Source organism: Biomphalaria glabrata, chromosome 3 (genome assembly GCF_947242115.1).
Source record: "Biomphalaria glabrata chromosome 3, xgBioGlab47.1, whole genome shotgun sequence".
NCBI classification, from domain to species: Eukaryota; Metazoa; Mollusca; class Gastropoda; family Planorbidae; genus Biomphalaria; species Biomphalaria glabrata.
Window position 1 is genome coordinate 25867583 of NC_074713.1, and position 26379 is coordinate 25893961.

A 26379-nucleotide genomic window follows, 5' to 3' on the forward strand; every position below is an offset into this window, starting at 1 on the left:
TTTAGCATTTTTTTAAATGTGGAGTTTTATATAAATGAAAATTATTATCTATGATATTAAACATATGTTAGGTAGTGCTACACATAGTCATTGCTATAACTAGCAACAATCTTACAGTTCAGTACATCAATGAATGTTTTACCTGATTCACTCTTGTATTAGATGAAAATATTTTTTTAGATCACAATCCATTAATACAGAATCATAAAACAGAATTTGTGCTAAAAAATTCTCTCCACCTATGTTTTGCATAATGCATGGCTCCCTGAGCATAGAATTACTAGACTAATACTCTTTCCACTTTTCTAAGAAGATTAAAATAAGAATCTTTAACTCCAATGTCAAGGCAGTTCTACTATATGGGTCTTAACCAAATGAAGAACAAATGAAACAACAACAAAAAATTGCAGACCTTCAGATGTTTGAAAAATATCTTGAAAACACAGAAAATAAAAAGTGGGAGTTGGGCAAACAAATAAATGTAGAGGTGCAGATTTTAGAAAGAAAGTAGAGATTGATTGGTCACACCGTTTGAAAAGATAACAAAAGAGCTAAACAGAACTTAAGAGTAGAAACCCCAGGGGGCACAAGACACAGAAAGAGACCAAAAAGAACACAGCAACACAGTGTACTAGACGAAGCTGAGAGGACAAGAAAAAAAAAAACTATCAAGAGACCAAGGAGAGTGACATGTTTTACATAGACCCTACGTTTCATGAGGAACACAAAGGATAGATGATGATAATGATGATTATAAAGTGAATGTTAGAATTGAACACGAACATTATGATTGATTAAATGGATAAAGGATGAATATATTTTTTCATACACTTTTTGAAGGAATGCCATTGTCTTGCACAGCAACAAGAACAGAGTACATTCTGCTGGTGGTTAATGGAACATCAGCTTTAATCAGGGTACTGGTACCATTCATTATCTTAAAAGTCCCTCCAGCATCATCTTTGAGGATAAAAGTCTTTGTCTGCTGACTATCCTCATCAATGACATTAAATTGACCGATGACTGTGCCAGCTTTAGCCGAAAAATCTACTTTGTTGTCTGAAAAACAAAGCAAAAATGTCTTTGTTCATGAAATACCAGAGTTCAGGGATCAGTTAAGTGATGTTTATTTGATCATAATGAAAGCTGAGAACTATTTCTAAGACTTTTTTTGATCAGCTTTTAGTTTTTTTTTATATTGCATGTTAGTTGCTTCAGTGTTCAGTGTAATTTAATATTTTCACTATATAGAGGCTGGTGAGATGCGAATTGACATAACTAACTCATTAACTCAGCATATTAACTTGAAATTATATCAACAAACTGAACACTGAGTATAAAAACAATAAGTTGATAGGTCATTGTTAGGTTTAGGCATATTTAATTCATTCATTGTTGGGGTTAGGCATATTTAATTCATCAAAGACTAATGGGAATACATCCACTGTTGTCACTGTCACTGATTATATTTCACATCTATTGTCAATTACCATTCACTGCTTAGAGTCACTATGAAAAATTAACACAATAAACAAACCCAAAATGTCTTTTTCAAAATGAAGTCTTTGTCTTGAAAAAAAAAGTTTTACTTTTACAAGTCATTTAGATCCATAATTTAATGCACCCTGTCTTAAATGGACATTGGTAATAACTATTCAACAAATTGTAAGTTTTAAAAAAGGATAAAAAATAATTGTTTTATATCAGATTTACCACTGAGCACGATATCAGTGGGTGCATCATTAGCATCAGTCACATCTATTGTCAAAGAAAAAATGGCACTTTCTTGAGGTGAGCCACTATCTGTAACAATCACTTTGACTGTGTGGGATGAAGTCTTTTCATAATTTAATGAACACAGCCTTTGTTGATTCACAGTACATTGCTCAGGGGAAACAACCTAGTTTTAAAAAATAGAAAAGCATGTATTTTTTTCCATTAGCAATGAAATACAGTCAACTATAAGAGATAGGGGTGGTTTGTGATGATAAATAGTATTATTAATAATGTTGAGAAGCATTAGTCAGTAAATTATAGTATTTAGATGTATGTAAGAAAAATATATCTTAAGCAAAGGTATTCTAACAAAAACCAAATTCTACTTTGAAACAGGTAGCATTTTCAGCAGCAATTAATAAGTGTTTTTTATTTACTAACCACTAGTTTATCGACATTTATTCTAAACTTTCCATTAGCACTATCCAATAAACTGAAGGTGAAACCAATCTTGTTATCAGGGTCGGACACTTGAAATGCTCCAACCACTGTACCATCAATACTGTTTTCTTCAACCTTAGATAGATAACCAATTAATCAAATCAAACTTACAAACTTATTTCTATAAATGTTGCACAAATGAACAAACTGTAAAGTAGCTAATAAAATCTTTTCTAAAAAATATTTTTAAAAAATTTAGTAATAAATTTTTTTTTTTTTTTTTTTCAAATAGATGTACAGAATATAATGACAATGCTCAGTGTAGCATGCCAATTTTAGATGGGACAGTTCAATATGGTGATGAATTAAATAAGAAATAGAATTTGATAATTTGTTCTAACCTTGTTGTTGGTCAACTTGAGATCTGAAGGGGGTTCATTCATGTCCATAACATTTATAGTCATCATCTTTTGTTTCTTGTAAGGTGGTGACCCACTGTCAGTCACTTCAAGGGTTATGTTGATTACATTGCTAGTTTCATAATCCAGTGCTACAGATACCTAAACAGGGAGTTTCAAACTAACTCTGCTGTTATGAAATTAATACATTCATAATCTGAAAGCGGCATTGTCATTTATCATCTATATATAGTCATAGGCACCTCACTTGCAGCGGGGTTAGTACGTTGGCTTGAGGAGGCATAAGCCATGATTTCAAGTTCAGGGCATTCCCCTTTTCTTTTCTCTTGGAAATGCTTTTAAAAATGGATTATGGTAAAACTCACCCAGATATCTCTTTCTTTCTCCGCCCCCTCCCCCATTTGCCGAGTGGTCCAGAAAAGTGATAGGATCATAGTGTATTGAGAAAGCTAAAAGCATGAAATAACACTTAACAAAAATGATATAACTATTTCTAATCACACAGATTTATTGTTGTTGGTGTAGATCTATTAGAAATTTAATGACATGACTGATCCAAACTAATTGATACATTTACACTTATTATTAGTTGTTTTTTTTTTTTAAGTATTTTTATGTTTTTCTTGTTTATATTTTAATGTCACAAAAGATCCTTTTGCATAAAAGACAATTACATTTTATAGTCCAAATAATTTGCTGTTTTAAAACATAATGGCTGGGAGGCTAAGACATCCAGTTCATAATCCAAAGTTCATAAGCTACAATCATCTATAGCAAAGCAACAACATAACATAACAAGAAAAATCACTAAACAAAAGAAAATACAGTCTAAATGTGATTCAAGCTTAAAGCTCTATGAGAGAAACCTTAAACATCATAATTAATTCTGTTGAAAAAAGTATTATTACAGCAAGAATTACCAAATGTTTCAATCTATCTTCGAGAAATGTTGACCTCAAGTAATTCTTCATTAGTTTGAGGCGCGGGAAGCTTCTTTTACCAGATTCCACAATTACGGGTATTGTATAATGCCGTTTTTTTATTATCGCATGTAGGATTGGCATTTTCCATATTGAATGACATTCCAAAAATTTGTCTATATTTCAGGAGATTTTGATGAGTATTCAAAAGATTTTAATTATTTCCAGAGATTTCCAGGAGCTCCAGGTAAATTGGGAGGCCGTGGGAAATCTGTTATAAATTATAAAACGGTTTAATTTAATAATTTACACCTAGAATTAGTGCAGTGCCCATGAAAGTGTGGGGTCCACTGCGGTCACACAGGTTGCAGTGGCCTAAGGCCAGCCCTGAATGGCTCAATGGTTGTGAAGTTGCATTTTGTCATCACAATGGTCCCCCCAGTTCAAACTCTCACCACTTTTCTTCCCTGTCAAACTGCAGGAGATTTAGGATAGGTTGTAATCATCTTTAAGCCTGATGAAACATTCCAAACTTTTAAAACAAACAAATCAGTGAACTGTATTACCTTAAGCTCATTTCCAATCACCACAAAATTGTCTCCAGGCTGACTTATTATACTGAATGAGAAAGTCTGAGACTTGTCCTGATCAATTGCTGTCAATACTGCCAATGTACTTAGTGTATTTTCCTTTACTGACAATGTTGATGTTGTTATATTATTGAGAAGTATATCCTGGGGAGCAAAAATTAAGATTATTTTTGTTTACCTGAACTAGATTAAAGTGTTACGTTCTTGAAGAAAATGATTTGATGGATATACAGAATGTAACAATGATGTCACCTGTGGAAAGTCATTCTCATCAAGGACACTTATTGTAAGTGTCACAACAGTTTCCAGTCCTTGTTTATCTATCAGGCTTAGAGATACGGAATATTCTGACTGCGTCTCATAATCCAATATCACACCAGTAGTTAAACTTGCTGTATAGTTTGTTCCTGGTGTATCCTGCATGTATGAGATGAATAGCATTGATACATAGTTTGAACCCTGTCGTCATTTAAATTATATTATCAGGAAAAAAAGAAAAAAAAAACACACTAGTTTAAAATACTGCCAAAATTATTCTTTTCAATGAGTACAAGAATATTGTAATAACCCTATTGGTGGCCAGATAGGGTTAACTGTAGGTTCAGCTGACACACGTGAACTCAGGCGAATCACTCAGGTCAATGGCTGTCGATGGACAAGTTCTTAATGTGTTATGGGTTTAGAAGTGTTTACAGAAGGCCTGATTAGGAGAGATCGTAACAATATATATTGAAAAAAAATTCTGCCTATTTCTATTTCTCAGTTAATTCAATTCCACCAAGCATTAATCTTGTATTTGAACCAGTGGTAAATTTTCAAAATTTAACAAATAAAGTATCAATGTCAACAGAAAATAATTAATCATTGTTTTCTCTTTGAAGTCTAATAGCTAGAGTTACATTGCACACCCCTAGTAAAAATGCTGTTCTTGTTTATAAGTTAAAATTATGTTATAAAAAAGTGTAAAATATTAGGCCTTTTATATTAATGTGCAATTTTTACAATTATTTATAGTTTGTCTACATTTAAATATACTGTGAATTTAATGACAATTTTATTTTTGTTTTCTTTATAAAAAGAAATTTAAAAAAAAACAGGATTTGGATAGTCAGTATTCAACTCAAAAGTTTCAACTCATCAACAAATATAGGAAGTCAATTTTAGCTCAACTAAAATCAAACTTATAACTTAAGATCTATTCTAAATAGAAGACAAAAGCCAACCCAGTTTATAACAAATATCTGTTCAAAAACATAAAAAACCCTGAAAAATGTAGGATATAGATTATGTAGTTAAATTAAATTAATAACTTACAATATCCACTGTTTTGTAACTTCGAGATATTATCATGCGGTATAGTAGCCAATTATGAAATGTAAAGCAATGGTTGTGATTTTGATTTCAGGTCAAGTCTTCAATTTTATTAGAGAATTTTAGGACATCTCTGAATATAGCAAACTCTGAATTTGTATTTGTTAGGGAGAGTTATTGTGGATGGTAAATGAGCTGACCATATGCCAATCAAGAGAGCCTACGGTCACTAAAGGCAGTTTTGTTGGAACAGATCTAACAGATTTACAGTCATAAACTTAATTTATTTATTTAGGACTTACCTTTATGATAATGTTCTTGTTGCCAACTATGAATATGTCTTTGAAAGTTTTAAGTGTAAGCTCAACAGAGTCCCCATTATCTGGATCAGTTACCAGCAGTGCCCCAACCTCTGTACCCATGTTTGAATTCTCCTTGGCAGTGAGAAAGTTTGTTCCAAGAAACAGTGGTGCTTCATTGACATTCATAACATCTATTTTAATGGAGCTCACACTCTGAAAAAAAATGTGTTTGTTTGTTAATGTAATTTTGTGTTTAATGTTTAAACCTTTTTCCATTGCATTCTAAAGAGGAAAAGTAATAATAAAGCATTTAGCATCTTACAATCTTACAGAAGAATTTACTTTCAAAATTTGACAATATTCCTGAGTCTTCTCAATTTTTATGAGTATATCTATTGTAAAAGTCAAAATTGGTGCTGGTCAACTTCTTACAAATTGTTGTACAAACAATTAGACTTATAATAAGTAACCTCACCTACCCTATAGACTTTACGACCTTTAAAGATCTTAAATTAGACTAATGAATTAATTTGATAATATATTTTGGTGAACCCTGCTAGATTCCCTTGGATGAATAAAGAAAAAAAGAACTATACTATATGGATTTATACTTATAAATACCATAACAGTAGCAATACAAAGATTTTAAAATGACTTTACTGACACTCATTGATGGAGCTCCATTGTCAGTGACTTGTACATTTACAAAATAGACACTTTGTGCCTCATAATCCAAACTTTTAAGTTGAATCAGGTTGTTGCGCTCATCAATGCTAAATACTTCTGTGTTATTAAGAATAAGGTAAGTTAAACTATTTTTGTCTTGATCAAAGGCCGACAAAGTTCCTGAAAAAAATCAATGTATGAGAAAATCTTTACAAGTTGCTCTTTTTTTTAAAATGTATTTACAAAGCCTATATGAACTCTTTCTGTATGGTAAAAAAGTTTGTACACTGCCTACTGCACTACATCCCTCTTTAGCTAATAAAAATATTTTTTGCTAAGAGATTAAAACCAATAAAAACTTGCCAATAATTGCTCCTGAAGGCTTGTTCTCTTTTATCTGTGATGTACTGATCTGAATATTGCTGGGTGGGTCATTGACATCTGTTACTGCTATGGTCTGACTGCTAATCAAGCTTAAAGATGGGGTTCCACTATCTGTAACTCTTATAGTTACACTCAAACTGCTTTGGCTTTCAAAGTCCAATGAGCAAGTCTGAAGAGAGAAAAAAAATTATACAGATTTTTTTTACAAAATTAAAAAAATGTATAAAAAACATTAAACAGCTTTTGTATAATGAAAGCCTAGTAATTTCTAAATTGTTGATATTAATTTCAATTTATGGCTATATGGGATTTTACATTCCAAATACTAGAACATGCATGCAAGAGTTGATCCAGCTGTTAAAGGTATTTGCATTTGTAGGGGTAAAATATAGTGTGCATATATATATATATATATATATATATATATATATATATATATATATATATTAGTTAGGTGCATAAAATCCCAGTCTTAGTCTTAATCAAGGATAAGTTCTATTGGTTCTATTCATTGACTTTTTGCTAAGTTGTGGTATGAGGTCTTGTTCCAATTCAGAGTGAGTACATGTATTTTTAAGTGTTGTATTTATAAGCAATTGCTAAAAATTTTAGTAGAATAGCAAGGAAATTGGTACTTTGTTTATTTTTAAGAATCTAGGTTAGACCAATATCCGGCCTGTATTAGTTGCTAAATGTTGTTGGGCTTTGAGTGTAGGATGATCAAGTAGAGAAATGAGCAAGGTGCTACAAAGTACATGCTAGCAATAAAAAGACCATGTTTAAAGTTTCTGTATAGGGCTGGAAAGAGCAAATAAAAAGAAGGTTATTATACTAAACAACCAATGCTCCAACCACCCAATAATTGAGATAACACCCAAACTGAATGGAAAGTTATACTTACACTTTGTCCGCAGAACTGAGTTGAAGTTTTCACAAACAATAGTCCATTTTTCAAATAAAATCTACCCTGAGCATCATCCAAAAGTTCAAACGTAAACGATTGCACTGCAGTTGTGTTGGCACCTGTGTTATCTGGGTCTAACACGGACAACTCTGAAACTAAAGTTCCTTCTGGGCTGTTTTCTGGCACCTGGAATAAGAAATAGTCAAATTTAATGCACAAAATAATTTATTTTAAGAATCAGTATAACTTGATTTTGATATATCATAACTAAGATAACAGCAGAATAAAAAGTATCAAACAATACTCTTTCAAAATATTAAGTGCATTACAAGAATGTCCTTTTCCTAACTAATAGCACTATATAATATACATATAATAACATAGTATAGAGGACCTAATCACCATTCAATGGCTGTACGGATATTTATCCCGAATGGGAGATGACAGCATGCTTAAGGAAAATCTTCTCTGGTGAGCTTAAAGGATGATGGCGTAACAGAGGTACCCCCCGTAAGCACTACAAAATTCAACTCAGGCACCATTTCACCCTCACTCACATAGAGGAAAGTAGCTGGCAGCAGATAGCCCTTGAAAGAGACAGTTAAAGAGCCCTCACAAAGGCTGCGGGACACACATTTTGAGACCCAAAGGAAAGCATTTATTGAAGACAGGCGCAGAAGATGGAAAGAAAACTTAAATAGACTAATGGCGGACAATGGCTTTGTCTGCACGAGATGCAGAAAAATATGCAGGTCACAACTGGGTTTGCATAGTCATGTAAATCACTGCACTCATCTTCAGAATCAAAGACATTGCCATTAATAAAAAAATATTAACTAATATGTCTAAGCTCGTGACAATTTTGAATTTTGTAAATTATATAAGACTTCATAAGGCTACTTTCATTTATTCAATAAAAATGCATTCATGTATACATTGTACATAAATATGAGTCTAGGATATCAAAGTTTGCCTGTATATAGAGGATATGAGTTAGACTGAACTTACTGTGGTTTTAGAAAAAACAACTTTAGTTGGGGCTTCATTCACATCACTCACAATTATTTGAAATGTCTTCACCATGGACAGCCCTGCACGATTTGTACTCACAGTGGTTATGATAAGTTGTGATACAAGATAGGTCTCATAATCAAGATTAGATGAGGGTGTTGTCTGAGGAGATAGATTTGTCAAATTTTTAAGCATACTAGTACAAGAGGAAATACAAACATTGATTTTGTGAGAAAATTTTATTACCATGCAAGATAAAATGATAAATAAATTGTTTTTTTTATTTTAAAATTATATTTTCAAAGTGATTAAATTTCATAGAGGTAGATGCTCTGAAGGTATATGTTCATCTATACAGAACAGTTTAGACAAACAGGAAAAGAAAGAAAACATGAATGTTTAAAAGATTTCATCTTACATATAAAATGTTCCCATCTATTCTGAACTGGTTTGCCATAGGACCAGAGAGAAAATAGTTATAAGTGTCATCCACATCTTCATCATTAGTCTTTAACACTGCCACTGTGGAGTTTTTGCTGTTCTCTGAAACTATTATGCTATCTGAAACACTGTCATTGATTAGGATATCCTGGGAACAGAAAGATATTCAAATCACAAATAAGATCAAGTGACATATTTTGAATGTTTGTCCTCCAAAGACTATAAGAATGTCTAAACAGAAAGATGTTAATTTCAACTTTGACTTACTATCATGGAACAATAGTAAAGTTGGTTTCAAAGCAGAATTAAAATACTAAGAATAATGAGTGTTTGTAATTGAAAGTATAATTTATTTATTTTTAAACTTGTTTTTTTTATTTATAAATATAAAATATGTTAATAAACTGACAACATTTTTTTTTAATAAGTGGACTTTGTCATAATTTTAAGCTGAGAGATAACCCATAATCAAAATGCATATTCTTGCATTGAAATGTTTATGTTAATATTAGATTAGAGAGCAACCCCTTGCTTTAAAATAAATATGACTAACTTTAGGTGGGTCGTCCATATTGATAACTGTAATATTGACATCAAGCTGGACATCCAAAAGAAGTGAATCTTGAGCTTTGATTTTTACAGATACCATTTGAGCTTCCTCATAGTTGAATCCAGCCAAGCACACCAGTTTGCCAGTGCAGTAGGTAGAACTGTTACCCTTAAACAAAAAAATATTTTTTACATTTCTAGGGCGGAAAAAAATATTTTTATAGTTAATTAGATAGGGTTCGGGTTAGGTTTTCTAAAAACATATTAAAATAGAGCTTCAGTTACAATGTAACTAAAAACAAATTAATGATGCTACTTACAGCCAGAACACTACACTTGGCACCAATAATACGAAATTTGTCACTATTGACAGATAAAGTAATATTGTCACCTTTGTCTGGATCTAGAACTGATACAGTGCCAACCACAATAGCTAGAACAAATCCAAAGAAGCAAATAATTCTATCCTTGTATTAAAATGATGAGCAACTATGTAGACTAAAATGTTTCATTAAAATATTTGCACAATGGAACCATTCTCCATTTTTAAAACCCTACTGTAGGTCTACTAACTATTGAATGAGGTCTAATTATAAAAATGCATGTAGCGTTTTATGAACAAGATTTTAAAATACAATTCTAATATTGAAAAAGTTAGAATTTCTAGATTTAAAAAGTTATTATGCATATTGCTTGAAACCATTATGGATAACCAAATTAACCTTAAGAAAAGAAAAAAAAAGGCAGATGTTTGAATTGTAGAATTTACATGCTTTTTTTTCTTTGTTTTAAATGAAATATTGGAGGAATAAAATATGAATGAAAGTTGGGAGAAGTTAGGGTCCAGTGACTCAATTTTGCTTTTACCAATTTCATGAACTCTTAGTAATGATGAGAACATATGTCAATGGTTTCCATTTTCCTTACCAAGAAATGTTCACTTCATCCTGATACCCTTGTTCAAATTGGAATTCACTTATTTTGATGGTCTAGTTTGAAGTAAGCATCAATTAACTTCAGATCTACTGTACTTACAATGACATTTTACATCTATTCAAGATGGAGTATATTCCTGACTAGGGTCTTCTCTTATGCCCTATAGCCACTGACCTGGTACATTTTCTTTTGCTAGTGGTTTGTTAGTTTGGTAGTTTGTCAAAGCATTTGCTGATGTCAGCTGCAGCATATATGGAGGTTCATTTACATCCTTTACACCAAATATTATATTAACATCAACCTGTAGATGATTGTTTCCAATTATTATATATGCAGTCCAAATTATACAAATAAATTGAACCAAAAAAGAATATTTGCAAACTTAATACTATAGAAAAAAGAAAGCATAAAAACATTTTTGATCATTCAACCATTGGCAAAGATTTTTTACTTGCTGTTACTTTTGATTCCTTTATAAGAAATTCTATTCAAGGCAAAAGACAGAAATGGAGAAAGACAGTTCACATATTGGTCCACAATGGTTCAACAGACTTAGAAATAGGTAAAGATGAAGGTGAATATCATTTCCAGCTATTTGAAAAAGGCAAATGTATTTCAACTTGAACCAATTTACTTGCAATATATTTAATACATCTGGCAGGGCCAGCTTTAGATAATTGGAGGCCCTGGGCAGAGTAAATTTGGAGGCCCAAAATGAAATAGAAAAATAACAAATAAACAACACACACAAAAATTACACTATTTATTTAAAACCTAGTGACTCCAACAATAACATTGGGAAGAAGTTTCACTATTTCATCTAAAAAAATAGTTTTTAGTCTTGAACGAAGCCCCCACCAATTGGAAGCCCTAGGCGGCTGCCTACTTTGCTTATGCCTAAAGCCAGTTTTTTATCTGGAAACAATTTGTGTACTTTTTCTGTTTAATACAATGTCTTTTAATTCTGATAATTATAATAACATTTTCTTAAGAGCACTTGATATAATAATGATTTAAATCTAAAGAAGTGAGTTATAAATATTTATTTATCAATACAAACACGACTCAATCTGTGGTTTAAGGAATCAGGTTAGTAACAGTGTCAAAAGCTTGTTATAGAATGATTTGTGTATCGTAAATGTATTTAATTTCATTTTATATCAATTTGTCAGGCCGATGATATCACTGCTTTGATTAAATGGCTATCCTTTTTATTTGCACCTTGGACTGCCAATACGATGGTCGAGTTCAAATCCTGTCTTTTTCTAGGCTGACACCAGGCACAATTATTTTCTTATTATTCTTAATGATGAAACAATTTTTCAATAGAACATCTGAAATTCATAAAATGCTCAATCTTTCCAATCTGTACACATATATTATGACTATCACTAAGAAATAATGTAGATCTAGATTAGATCTAGACTAGATCTATATTATATATACTACATGTAGTAAAATAGTAGTAAAATAAAATAAAAAGAAGGTGACCAGACAAATGAGACATCCCCCTTATTATTATTTCAACTTTCATTCATGACTTTTGACAGTCGTCCGCACTTTTCAGATTCATAAAATTCAGGGCGGGAAGGCTAATGTTCCGTTTTCATAAAAAAAGGTCAATCAATGACCCTTTTATTTCAATATCTAACTTTGCGCTTCACCTTTTGGTTAATAATTTACAGTTACCGTATTTCAGCGTTTCCTTCAAATCTAAGTTTTTGCTCCTTATTTCATGTTAGCGTTTTCGCACTGTGACTCTCCTGTGTTTGAGGCACGAGTAGTAGCCTACTTCTACTTTGCAGCATCTTACCTTCTTCTCTGCACGTTTTCGGTCGATTCTTGGCATGTTATTTCCCCTCATGTTTCTCACTCTCAGGGTTTCTATTATTATTGATCAATTCCAGCTAAAACTCTTCGTAAGCGTAGCTTTCCATTCTGCTCAAGTCACTGCCAAAATTAAGACATGCCAGAAACAAAACATACATGGACATCCAACAGTGACTACGACCACAGTAGAGTGCATTATACAAAATGTGGAACACATTGTGGACGCTGCGATAAAACCAAACATCTGAATACAGATGTCATTTGCACTAGGTAACTTCTAGTTACCTTTCCAACATAGAGACAGTCGTAGAAGGTTCTTTTGCTTATACAGTTTTCCATAATCACAATTTTAGATCATTTTGAAAATTGCTTAAAAAGTTAATGACTTAACCAAAATGCACTTATGGCAGAACTAAACATGAAGCAATCGCTACACGTTTTGGCCCTTTTGTAATAAACAAAGTAAAGAAGCATTTTAGTGATGCCCAGTTTGTGACAGTGTTCGTGTGTGTTTCAAAGCCACAAATAAGTGAACTTGTCGATATATGAAAATTATGCCAAGTTTCTCAAAAAGAGAAGTAGGCCTAGTCTATTCGACAGGGTTAACGCTTTCAGGCTTTCAGATAGATCACACTAAAAGCTATTACATCCTAGAAACACGTTTCAGAAAGCCTGCAATTATTTGAGTTAAAACTTCCTTATTTGATCATCAATGACAATGAGTTATTTTAATGAAATTAATCATGTGCCAAAGTTCGCTTCCTCAGACAAAATATTTTATTGTAATTCCAGGAAGACAATGATCGATGGGGTGACATTTTTCTTCATTTTAAATACAATTATTTGCCCTAAGGAGAAATAGAAGAGCTTGGTTTTGAAAGAGTATTCCTTGAGATGAATGCCATGTGGAGCAGTGAAAATACACAGTTAAATGTGGAAACGCTAAAAGGACTATTAATCGTGTGACTTTATCAAGGAAAATTCCAGAATTCCTTGTGAAAAATGTAGGCCTATTAAACTAGCTTGAAAGAATATAAATTTTACAAGATTCATGAGTCCATGAAGTACGGTTTTAGAACCACAGCCTACCAAAATTATGAAGATGCATGACCATCATTGAGAAAGATAAAGAAGGACCTATTTAAATACTGTTTTTCTTTCTATTACTGCACTATTATAGCGACGTGCAAGTTTTTGAAAGCACCAATGTGCAAAATCATCTGAGCGAAGCCTTTTTTTTTTACTTCCCATGATCAACATGCGTCCCGCTTTCGCTACCCAGTTATCTGGTCACCTTATGTAGTAAAGTAAGTGAGAAAAAATATATAATATATAAGAACTTGCACTTGAAACAGGTGAAATTAGGTCTGTTCCTCTGACTCTGAGGTTGTACTTGATTGTTGGATTTATTTCATAATCTAGTGACACTGTGGCAGTCAAGGTATTATTGTTGATGCGGAACACTCCATATGGATCACTCAGCAACTCAAACTTGCTCTGTTTATTCTTATCTTCATCCACAGCTGTCAACTGCAATAGTGGTTTACCTGCAAGAGATTAGGCACAAAGGAGTTTCATTTTAATCCACCACTTTGGAACTTATCTTAGAAAATGTGAATTGTGTTAGATTAGCAGAGAGTACAATGATGTTTTCAAGTGGCAAGAACAACAACCCAAATATTTTTACTTTCATTACATATGTTTGAGCATCCCTCAAAACAGTGGGTTGAAAATGTTCAAATTTCAATTAATTTGGAACATTGATTATTATTTCTTTATATAAATTTCCATAATGATTTAGGAGAAGCAGCTAAGAAATAAAGCTATTAAAAGCATTTCAATCAATGAATTCTGCGGACTTACCAGGGACTATGTTCTCTGCGACAGCATCAGGAGTGAAAGTAACATCAGTGATTGGTTCATTGATATCTGTCACATTAATTTCAATACTAAAGTAAGCCACAGCAGGCGGGCTACCGTCGTCTTTCACACTGATGGCAACAAAATATTGACTTTTAACTTCATAATTGAATGCACAAAGTTTTCCTCCCAGTGTTGAGCAATTTACATTGGATTCCATCAGCACCTTGACAACAAGGAAATAGGAAAACACATTTACATTGACAATGTCTGTAAATCTAAAGGTAAGATAGATATTCTACATTTAAATAAGTTAATATAAATGAGGTCTATGAAAAATTAGAATAGCTGTGAACATAGCATAATTATTTTACTTTTTTCTCTACCTACCCTCAAACAAGTTTGGCTACTCTTCTTAAACAGTTCAAACAAATTGGCACTAGTTAGCATGCTAACAGTCAAAGTCTGTCCAGCTTCATCATCCATAAGCTCAAAACATCCGATTTCTGTGCCTTTTGGACTATTCTCTGGGAAATTGCTGGGTACTAACTGTGCATACATAATGCAACGTTACAATATTTTTATTTTGTTTAGTTTGACTAATCTTGAAACTTTCTATCAAGCATTTATCTTTTAAGTTGTTTTTTTTTTACCTTAGCGGATCTCGGGGGATCATTTTCATCGATTAGTTTAAATGTAAAAGGTGCATCAACATACAATCCATCTAGATCTGTGGATCGTATTGTGGCATTCCATCTAGCAACAAAAAAGAAAGTTTCGTTACGACATGAGATAAACCAAAGTCACATATTTGTTTCTTTTACATTTTTTATTTTTATTTTTAAAATAAAACTTTCAGAATTTTATTAAATAAGATTTTCTTTTTAGAACTTCATTAAAGAGGATAAAAATTTTAATGAAGTGTGATAGATATCTCAATCTCTATAAAGTTTGATGACATTTAAAATAATTTATTAATGGTGCCATACCAATTAGCTTATAGAAGGTCCAACTAAATGAGACTTAATTGGCATTTCCCTGCTTGAATGTATAAAAGAAGACATTCAAGACTCCTATATATATTGACAGCTGACTACAATCTAAGTTATAAGATAAATAAAGTATTTCAATTTTTAAAGTAATGCTACAATAGTGCATCTATGGTAGTAGATAGTTTTTCAGTACTAAGCAAATATTATTTCTTTTATTTAGTTTTATTTATGCGTAATTGTTTGTGTGCATTTATTTATTATTATTATAATTTACAAGTAAGGAGCAGATCAATACAACTAAAATAAAGCTGTTAATGCCAATAGCAACTGAATAGTTATTCCTTTCATTGCATGTGTCTATTCAACTCCTGAAAAAAAAGCTTACATTCTATAAGCAGAAGTTTCGTAATCCACCAGTTGCTTCAAGCACAGACTGTCATTGGTCGCTTTCAGTGCACCAGAGGGATCAACAATAACAGAGTAGCTATGTTTGTCCCAGGCTTCATTGTCTGTAACTGTGGTCAATTTTGCAAAACATTGACCAACTTTGAGAAGTTCTGATACATTGGTTGCGTTCACATTGATCTGGCGATGTTATGTCATTTGTCAAAAAAAGTTGTGTTATAGATTTATTGTAACATAAAGAGATAGCATCCAAAAAAAAAAAGTGGCATTAGAAACAATCACTTTTCTGGTAGAAAACACCCACTCCTTTTCAATACATGCAGAAATTATTTTACAAAACAAAAATAATAAAAGCTACCTTGTAGAACTTAAGTAAGGACAAAAAATAAAAAGTAAAGTACCCCGTTCAGACCTATGGGGGCAATGGTGTAAAGCTCATCTGTTTCTGTAGCCCACGTTAACAAGAGTGTTATGTGGCCAGTACAATGAACAATTACCCTTGTTTCCCTAAAGTAAGTCAGATACTCATTAGATGCCCTTAACATCCCTCAGCATGGAAGCCAAGCGCATTACCGCTCAGCCATCATGCTCCTTTAGTGAGAACAAAAGTCAAAGGATATATTAATGGCATAATGTGATAAACTGTAGAAAAACCTAAATCAAGGCTTTATTAAGCTAGATCGACACATGAACTGACGAAAGATGCTTAGACAACTTACTTAGACTTAGATCGTCCCGCGCCGTTCAGCGCATTGGGCGGCAAGCTTTTTCCATAAAGATCTGTCACTGGCGATGCCTGAAGCCTCCTTTCACCTGGTGTCCAGTGCTCTGAGGTCCTCCATGAAAGTGTGGTGCCAAGCTATACGAGGACGTATTTGTTTGCGCTTTTCTCGCATGGGCCTCCATATCATTGCAACTCTTGGAATGAGTAATTCAGTCTGTCGGAAGAAATATCCTACAAACCTCATGCAACGCTCGATCACGACCTCATTAAGTGGTCGAGTCCCAGTTTGGCATATGATTTCTTTGTTTGAGACCCGATCTATGCAACTGACTCTTAAAATCCGTCTTAGCTATTTTTGTTGAACCACATTTAGTCTTTTCTCAATTTTGGCAGATGACTTCATGTTTCGCATGCATAGGTTGCTGTTGGGATGACGATTGTGTTAAGTAGCTGGATTTTTTACAAGTTTAATTGATTGGCTTGTTCAAATAAACCTTTAGAAAAAGCTCCCTGCCTTTCCTATTCGGCACGCTAAATCATGGTAGGCATCCCCATCATTTGTTATGATGCTGCCTAGTTATGTGATCTTATCCAATTCTTCAAGCTCTGACTTGCCAGTCTGACGGGGGCCTTATATCCCACGTGCACAATTTTAGTTTTATCCAAGTTCATGCGGAGGTCATTTTTTGGTGCCTGCACGGTAGCTGAGTGGTTAAGCGATTGGCTTCCGAACCTGGGTTCGAATCTCGGTAAAGACTGGGATTTTTAAAAAAAATTTTTTAGGGCGTTCCTGAGTTCACCCAACTCTAATGGGTACCCGACTTTAGTTGGGGAAAGTAAAGGCGATTGGTTGTTGTCCTGACCACATGACACCCTGCTCGTTAACCGTTGGCCGAAGAAACAGATGACCTTAACATCATCAGCCCTATAGATCCCAAGGTCTGAAAGGAGAACTTTACTTTTACTTTTACTTTTACATTTATTTTACTAACTATCTAGAATCTCCATCATTTCTTGTATGCATTTACTTGAAGACTCGAGTAGTGCAACGTCGTCAGCAAAGTCCAAGTCCTTCATTTTATTCTCTTCACGCCAAGGAATACCAAAAGAAGTCTCATTCATTGCTCTCCTCATTATTCGATAGCTAGGAGGAAGAGAAAGGGAGACAAGATGCACCCCTGTCTCATGCTAAAGAACTCTGTTTTTCCATCTTTTGTTTTAATGCAGCAACCAGATTGACTTAGGTGTTGTAGAGTCTGGACGAATTCTACAGGGACGCCATATTCTCTTACTATATTCCACAGTGATTCTTGATGGACACTCTCAAATGCTTTCATGAAGTCCTCGAAACTGATAATTAGCCGTTGATGGTAGTCGAGACTTTTTTCTATGATATTTCGTAGAACGAAGAATTTCTCCGCACATGATCTGCCTCTTTGGAAGCCTGCTTGCTCTTCTCTGAGTCTCTCGTCTACTGACTGCTGATGCCGTCTCTATGGAACAATACTGAAAACTTTGGCAAGGACAGAGGTAATGTCCCTCCAGTTGTTGCAATCTGCCAAGTTGCCCTTTTTTAGGAAGCTCTACAATCACTCCTTTTTGCAAGGAACTTAAGAAGTTTGCCTACAAAGATTTAAGACATCAATCATTCGGTCAACATGGCACTATCCCCAGTGTTTTGGCATTTCTGCTGATACTATGTCAAGCCCTGATGCTTTGTTGTTCTTTAGGACTACAATGGCCATGGTAACCTCCTCTGTTGTAATTGAGTCTGTCTTGATCATTATTATTATTATTATTATTATTATTATTATTATTATTGTCCGGAGAGGGCTCTTTGAATGTGTAAGTCAGGTCTGGTGACGGTTGGTTGATGGTCTCTTTAAAGTGCTCTACCCATTTGCATCCATGTTTGTCTTTTATTGGTGCTTTGTGTCCACTCTTTGCTCCAGTGAGATCTCGGACGATACGATGGAGAGTCTTTGTGTCATTCCTGCATGCAGCTGCTTGTGCCTCTTGGCCCTTCTGTTCAATCCAGTCTCATTTATCTGGCCGACAACTTCTCTTTACTTTCAGATCTGCTTCCCTATAGGCTTCTCCCGCTAGGCTGCGATCATGTGTTGTATTTTTCAGATTTCGTCTACGTTTGGCATCTTTCCTCTCATCGATCAATTTCCATTTCTATCTTATATCCATCGTTCCTTGTATGAACCTCGCCTCCTTCCGATAACTTCTTCCGCGCACTCAATAGAGGTATCTCTGAAGTTAGCCCACTCTTCTTCAAGGGTCAATCTATCTCGAAGCGTTCTTTAATTTCAATTGGAAATTCAATATTGAGATTATCCATATTTAATGGCCGGGTCCGTAGGTTCGTTTTGGTTGTCGTCTCAGCCGGAGCTTTCATTTGCCACTGACAAAAAGGTAGTATTCTGAGCTCCTCTGCGTGTCCGAAAGTCCAATAGAGATGATCTCCATCGCTGGAGATGCAAATGTAATACATCTCATTGAAGGTTTCTCCATTTGGTGGTCGCCATGTTTTCTTGTGTATTTTTTGTGTTTAAAAATTGTGTTTCAAATTTAAAGATGCGCAGAGATAAACCAAACGTTCATCATTGTCATGGTGGGGGTGTTTCATCAAGTGTGGTTTGAAGTGGATAAAAAAAAACTTAGACAATAAATCAATGTTGTGAATACATTCACACGACGTTACCTAAACATAAACACGTATCAAGAAACACCACACGAAGGCTAAGCTATTTAGAATAAATAAAAATTGAAATAAAAATTTAAGGAACAGAATATAAATAATGAGGAGACAATTAATTTGAAGTTGACCTAAAAAAAAACGTACTATTTATTCTAAATAGTGTTATCTGGTGGTGAGATAGATGGGGGTAGTGGCATGTGTGTGTGTAGTCAGCTGGCACAAATCGCCCCAGGCCAGCACTAGACCAGCGATCAAGCGTGACGGGCAGCGACGGTCAACAGCGATGACTGGCGAAGTTTCAAGAAACATCTGAAGTTAACACTACTCAGGCTAGTCACGTCGTATGTGGTCATGTGATCAACCTTCCAGTACCCATTGATCGTTGGAAAAGCTTTTATCCAAAGAACAGGCTTGGACTGGGAGCTCTTCACCCCAAATCCTGTCTGAGAGCAACCCGCAGTAATGGCCATGGACCGATTAAGGGGACCGTACTTCTTTCTTGGTTTCCACTCGCTATAAGTGGCCGAGGGCAGCGCTAACCATGGGGAGTTTGCCTCATATTCCTATATTGTAACCGCCACTGTTCCGTGCAGGGACCGCAAATCCAGCTAACGAGAAACTGATGTCGGCCCCCTTGTAGAACAGCGTGTCGAACTTTTTGGACTGGGTTGCTGGTTTTTGTACCATCCCTATCCCGAGATAAAAAAAAACAACTCACACAGGGTATACTGCCTGGGTTTTGTTCGCTTCCCGTTTTTAGCCTAGCTATTTCCGCTACTAGACGTTTCCACAGAGGCGCCACGCTGAGGCGACGGGGGCTGAATCCTCCGCATGCTAACAACCAGAATGGCCGAGCTACGTTCCGTCGGTTTTTGGAAGGCCAGTGGGGACTTTATATGAAGAGAGGTTTGTGTCGCAGTCAAAACGGTTCACTGCAGCACAGTTCACTACAGATTTGAGTACAGACGACTTGTTTAGGTGAGGTTCTGTACGGCACATTACGATGGTTCGGTGCGGAGTAGAGTCAAGACACCTCACGAGTACGGGACTACGTCATGGTGTTGATCTAGAGTCAATCTATACGATGTAGTCCGACAGAAGTCCAATGTGTGAAGTCAGTCCTGTACAGTTGAACCCAGTGCGGGACGAAGCAGAGAGGCCAGTGGAGTTTGATACAGCATTATAACTATACAGGCGGTACGGTTGTTAAAAGTGAAATATTTGTACAGTCAGTGTTATGTGTTGCCAATTGTACAGTATTGACTGTTGATTTACTCGGCATTAAACTACTAGGTTATTTTCGAGCCCTGAGTTGTCAAGTTCTTTGAATTGTTGGTGTGTGTGAAGCAATATGCAAAGAGCCAGGATTGTGAGGATCGTTACAATAGTTTAATCTTTTTATACATGAAAAACAAATATGTATGATTAATAATAAAAACAGAAGTTATTTACTAATGGCAGAAGTATTTTTAAGTGAAATAAAGATAGCCAATTAAAAAAAAATTATATCATAAAAGTTTAAAAACTCACACTTAATGGAGCTTTATTAGGCGGACCGCAGAATATTTTTGGGGATGTCCATGTTCCGTCTGCCTGGCACTCTATAACGTTTGGACTACCTTTAACTATCCATCCAGTCTTTGAACAAGAACTGTTGCAGCGATCACCAAAGTAAGAGCCAGAGGGCTATAGGAAAGTCAAAGTATAGTTTAAAGTCTACTCATCAAAATTTGTGAAAAAATGTTTTGAGTTACACACAGTATGTTTTCTTAATTGTGTTTTTTTTTTAAGTTTAACAGATCCCTAGATTTCAACAATGGAAATCTTAATCACTTACTTTTTTACTTAGACTTAGGTCCTTCTGAATCATTTGGAGATCTAATAGGGTCAATATTATGAACAAGAAAAACATAAAAATACTAAAAATACAAAGTTAATATTAAGTGCAATTGTATCAATTAGTTTGGATCAGTTATGTGATTCAATTTGTAATATATCTAGACTAGCATCTGTGCGATTAGAAATATTTTGAACAATTGTTTTTGTCTAGTGCAATTTCATGCTTTTAGGTTTCTGAATGGGCTATGAACATATCACTTGTCTATACCAGTTTGGGGCGGGGAAGAAGGGGTTATACGTGACCGTGTTACCGTGATTTCTTTTTAAATGCATTTTTAAAAAGTTGTAAGACTTCCATTTCAACGCGAGGGCTCAAGCCTCATCATGGGAACTAATTCAACTTATACCACCACATCTGTCAAGTATAATTTCTTTTCTTAGCTCGATACCAAATAAAATAATTAATTACCAAAAGTTAACTAATTGGTTAATTCTTAATTGATTCTTTTTTGTCAGGTACAAGACATAATTGTGCAAAATTTCAACTTGATCTGAGATCTGGTGGGGGAGATATAACGTGTACTAACATTTTACCAGACGGACAGACAGAGGGAGTTGATATAAGCTTTGTTAAAATAAAACCATTTTTTGTGTATTGATGAGACATTTTTTAGTCTAACTAGGCCGACGTCATATGGACTGAATTCTTCAAATGAAATGCGGTATAGTAATGTTTATTAAACCTAGTTATCTGACTCATATTTTTAAAAAGGCGTGATAGCTAGATTTCGATTTAATCTAGATTTTTTAAAAACTAGATCTAGATTTTTTTACAGTATATCTACATTTTTAAAACTAGATCTGGATTGGGCTTTGTTGCTGAACATAAAAATTATATATGTGTCAGACGCGAATAGCCCAATTTTTCAGTAAAAGAAATTACAAAAGTCTTTTCTCTATAGAAGAAGTTACGAAGGCTATATAATATAGTAGAGTCACTATTGCGGAACAGGCATGTTTGCGGAACAGTTCGTCGAAATTAGTTAAAATCTACTTTGTTTTGACATTTTCTGCTAAACTACTGTAACAATACTGCGCATGGTCCATTTCTCTACATTTTCAATATATGGGTTTTCCTTTCACAGCAGAAAATTAATTTTGACCCTAGGTTAAAGTTGACAGGTGTGGAATCGTCCATTATTTTTCACGTACCAGGAGAACCGCAAAGGTCAAGGCTTAAGGCTTTTTAAAAATGATAATGACCCATCACCTGCATAATACAACATATTTTCGGTTTATAAATGGATGTGGAAACACGTAATTTCATAGCGATCCACTATGGATTCAATTTTAACAAAATTGGGAGATGTTAACCCAGTTTTTACCTTTTTAAAGATAGTCACAATTGCGGAACACTATAGATGTTATTTATTTGACCTGCGCATTTAGCTTAATATTTACATAGTGATTTAGATTATCGGAATTTAAATACGAGTTTGCATTAGTATACATATATTTAAAAACATTTAGAGAATAATATTACATATAATATAGAATTTATGATTACCAGACGTCCAGAAAAAAAGTAGACAAATCATAATATCAAATATATATATATAGGCCTAATATGAATATAGGCCTAACAAAAAGAATTCAAGAATAGTGGAAAATAAAACCTTGTAAGGAAAATCAGGGTAGTGTGACGTCAATTACTATTTAAAAAGATGCAAAGAATCTAAGGGTGATAATGTGTGTAGGCCTATTTAGCTTTAATAAAAAAAAATTAATGTAAAGAATAAGGAGTTCAAGTATTATATGACTTTATATAGGCTTTGTTCCGACATTTTTACCGTGTTCCGCAATTGTGACTTCTTAAAAAATCCTGTTCCGTGATTGTGACTGACCATATCTCAGTCGATTTGAATGTAAAATTTAAATATGTGTTGCAAAACTTAACAATGCGTCTATTTTTTATCGGAAAATGGATGGGCAATGCCTAGTTACTTTTAGTTTTTCCATAGGTCTAACCATTACGGAGCAAAAAATTGAAAACTAAAAGTAGCAGCAAACTGTTCCGCAATAGTGACTCTACTCTACAACCACAGACCTATATATACTATAATAAATATAGGTTTTTGATTTCTAGTTACGATTTATTTAGGTAGGTGCTGTTTTACTACTACATACCAAGTATTAGAGTTGAGAAAAACCCAGGTTCGTTTCTTGTGCAACGCTATTAGCTAACACCGCATATCATCTCTCCATTAGTCTATTTAGATCTATAATCTAATTCTAGTCTAGATCTATTTATTAAAATCGAATAGGTCTAGTAATAGTATAGATTCTATCTTGAGACTAGATTGCCGAGTCTAGCCTATGCTATGCCTATAGTCAGTTTTTATTAGAATAAAGTCTAGATAGTACTAAAGACTAAAGTTTATTAATTATTAGATTATTAGATATAGACATAGGACAGAGATACTGTAATAAATTTACCATACTCTATACTTAATCTAATAGAATAGAGATATATCTATAGATCTATCTATAATCTAGTCAATCTAGATCTATACAATATTCATTATAATACTTCTACTTATTTAATAAGTTAGTACTTAGACTTAGATCTATTATAATTTATTAATAGATTTACTTTTCAATGCCTAGACCTAATAATAAAATCGCTCATGATGTTTAATGACTGATTATTTTTATTTCTTTTTATAACAATAGGCCTACTAGATCTAGGCCTAGACTCTACTTAAATCTAGTCTAAAATAATGACTGTCTAAGACTCTAGATCAGTGGTTCCCAAACTTTTTTGCCTCGTAGACCCCTTGCCATCTTTTCTGGTTTTCGGTAGACCCCCTGCTTAACTTATACCGGTACTGCAGTTTTGCAAATTCACCAACTCCATTTTTTTTCAAGTAATTTCTAGCTGTAGTGAGTAAAACAGTAAATAAGTAATTTCAATCTACTTAGTAGCCTAAGTTAGAGAGATCTTTCTTTTTTATAATTAAATTCAAATTTATACTTTTAAAATAACAATTGATATGTATTACTGGAACCACCAAACACACTGGAAATGTGTGTTGTTGTTGTTGTTGTTTTTCTGCAGGTTCATCATCCGTTGCTACGGATATGTTTCATATAGGAATTTGTTGTTCTGTGAAGTAGTTCTTCAAACAATAAATATCAATTATATATTAATTGGCCTTAAGTATCACTGCAAAAGTTTTCGTAAAGAGCAGTTTCTTGTGTAGGCCTATTTCTTCATCTTTCACGTTAGGCTCAAATATTGAGTCAGCGGAACTGTTTTCTCAAACAGGAGAAGGGGCGAAGTAACGGGCGTCCAAACCAGTAGGCTTTCGGCAGGAGGGACTCATTAACCTAGGCTTGCAACCCAACTAGCAACTGAATTGAACCCTCTGCTGCCTTGCAGCTATACCCAAACATGGGAACTGTTTCGTGGGTCAACCTCGAGGAAAAATAAGGAGCAGATGGCAGTATGCAGCACACAGCGCTACACCCAGTCAGAGCCTGTGAGGCCACTGATCCCAAACTGTATATGTTGTTTGCAAAGAATTACATATAACTCATACCACCGATGTGCCTACTGTATTGTTGCTTAAAGAAATTTGTTTAATAATATCACATGAATGTTTGTGTAAAATACTTTTTAAAACTACTATAACAGCTGGTAAAATCAATGTTTTATCTGTTGTTTTCCATATTCGGCTATAAGTAAAGAGATCTTGTAAGACGCTCACAAACCACCATCTTCTCTATATGGTGTTAAAAAGAGATTTTGTGGGACTAATTCTGAACTTTATCATTGAGAGTTCGAAAGTTTTTTAAAACCTTTATCTTTTTATCAGGGTGACATCGTCTCAATCGATCTTCCAATGTAATAATATAGTTTCATATCGTCATAAAAAGTCACTTAGGCAACCACATGTTTGACAAGGAAGAAATGAATCCCAATTTTAAATAACCAACGCTGTACAATCTATATTTCTTTTTGTTACATGTAGAAAAAATTAAGCTATTTAAATAAGTATTGAAATTAAATATAACAAATTTTGTTTTGAATAGCAGGATAAATATTGATCGGATTAACTAAAATACAAATCATACATTAGTGTAGAAAGTAATTACATTGATGAGATGTGAAAATTAAAGTCACGACATGCTTAAATTAAATCCATTTTCGTAGACCCCCATGGACATCTCATAGACCCCCAATTTATTTTTTCACTTTTGTAGACCCCTTAGAACTCTTCGTAGACCCCTGGGGGTCTATATAGACCACTTTGGGAATCACTGCTCTAGATGATTGAGACTTTCACATAATACGGCATGTCGGCTGAAAGTAAGCTGTATACAAAGTATACATATATAAAGTGCTTTTTTGTCAAAAAAAAATAGGTGGCGGTACTCAGTGATAGATTGCCTAACTTTCAACTAGGCCTACTAATAAATTAACAATTAACGTTGAAATACAAGAAAAGTAATAATTTTTCCCAACATTGAAAAAAGGTGCCGGTACCCCGTACCGGTGCGTACCGTCAAAAAATATATGTAGGCCTATATCTCAATCTTCTTTCATTTAATTTTTTTTTTTTTTGCGGAGTTATTGCTACTTAATACATTGATACCGGATCGATTCATATAGGGCCTAAGTATACAAGCAGGATCTCGAGCATTGGATAATTTTTTTTTAAATACAAAGTTTTATAGAAGAGGCAATATATTAGTTGTTTGAAGTTTGTAACTTCTTAAATTCAGGCTAAAAATATCGAAGCCTACATTGCTAAACAATTAGAAGAGATTGACTGTCTCATAGTGTACCTTGTGTACATTTGCAAAAACACAAACTCTCTTTGTAATCTTATCAGTTAGACTTTCAAAACTATTAAAAATTAAATAAAACTTAGTGATTATTTTTACTGTATAATTCTATTATTATTCCTTTTTAGAATTAGGATATAAACAAAAATTTGCCATATGACTTTGTCTAACAGGAAAAAAAAATTAAACTTACGTCTATTTATGCAGTTATTTATAGTTACCTAGTACTATAAAATATATTGAACTAACACGTACATTCATCATAATGCAGCCATGCGATTTTTCGTTTATAAACATAGCATTATTTTGGGACCAATATTTTACAAAGGCTGCTTGGAGAAATCAGGTATACCCATTAGGAGAAAAAACGACCCCTTTACTCAAGAAAAATTTAAGAAACTAGAACAGACACAAAATAAACAGTGACATTCATAACAAACTAATATTCGAAATTGATTAGAGTAACACCTTTTTAAGTAATCATTTAAAGTTTAAAATCACTACAATTTTGTTTCAACAATTATTTTGTGTATGAAATTGTGTATTGGAAAATGCCGGGTACTTGAAATAAGCTAGTCCTA

General features: G+C 33.8%; 1 protein-coding gene and 1 long non-coding RNA gene across 5 annotated transcripts in view; one reads left to right on the forward strand and one right to left on the reverse strand.

Moving 5' to 3' along the window:
- Nucleotides 1-26379, reverse strand: part of LOC106069582 (protocadherin Fat 4-like) — a 102040-nt gene that overhangs the window by 38707 nt on the left and 36954 nt on the right. For 3 of the 4 annotated variants that reach the window (XM_056024227.1, XM_056024226.1, XM_056024228.1), the window contains exons 10-30: nucleotides 20639-20794; nucleotides 15658-15857; nucleotides 14934-15036; nucleotides 14671-14829; nucleotides 14284-14506; nucleotides 13765-13967; nucleotides 10765-10891; nucleotides 9975-10087; nucleotides 9659-9823; nucleotides 9083-9253; nucleotides 8662-8826; nucleotides 7651-7839; nucleotides 6729-6918; nucleotides 6364-6545; nucleotides 5700-5912; nucleotides 4339-4503; nucleotides 4063-4230; nucleotides 2559-2717; nucleotides 2158-2292; nucleotides 1714-1900; nucleotides 830-1059 (exon numbers count right to left, since the gene is read on the reverse strand). In XM_056024227.1, coding sequence (XP_055880202.1) covers nucleotides 830-1059; nucleotides 1714-1900; nucleotides 2158-2292; nucleotides 2559-2717; nucleotides 4063-4230; nucleotides 4339-4503; nucleotides 5700-5912; nucleotides 6364-6545; nucleotides 6729-6918; nucleotides 7651-7839; nucleotides 8662-8826; nucleotides 9083-9253; nucleotides 9659-9823; nucleotides 9975-10087; nucleotides 10765-10891; nucleotides 13765-13967; nucleotides 14284-14506; nucleotides 14671-14829; nucleotides 14934-15036; nucleotides 15658-15857; nucleotides 20639-20794 — 3603 coding nt within the window. Of the gene's footprint in view, nucleotides 1-829; nucleotides 1060-1713; nucleotides 1901-2157; nucleotides 2293-2558; nucleotides 2718-4062; nucleotides 4231-4338; nucleotides 4504-5699; nucleotides 5913-6363; nucleotides 6546-6728; nucleotides 6919-7650; nucleotides 7840-8661; nucleotides 8827-9082; nucleotides 9254-9658; nucleotides 9824-9974; nucleotides 10088-10764; nucleotides 10892-12279; nucleotides 12501-13764; nucleotides 13968-14283; nucleotides 14507-14670; nucleotides 14830-14933; nucleotides 15037-15657; nucleotides 15858-20638; nucleotides 20795-26379 lie in introns of those variants that run through there. The other variant, XM_056024229.1, reaches the window with a different exon arrangement.
- LOC129925205 (uncharacterized) lies at nucleotides 14427-20410 on the forward strand. The gene is made up of 2 exons (XR_008776999.1): nucleotides 14427-14564; nucleotides 19269-20410. It is a non-coding gene; the product is annotated as an uncharacterized LOC129925205 (long non-coding RNA).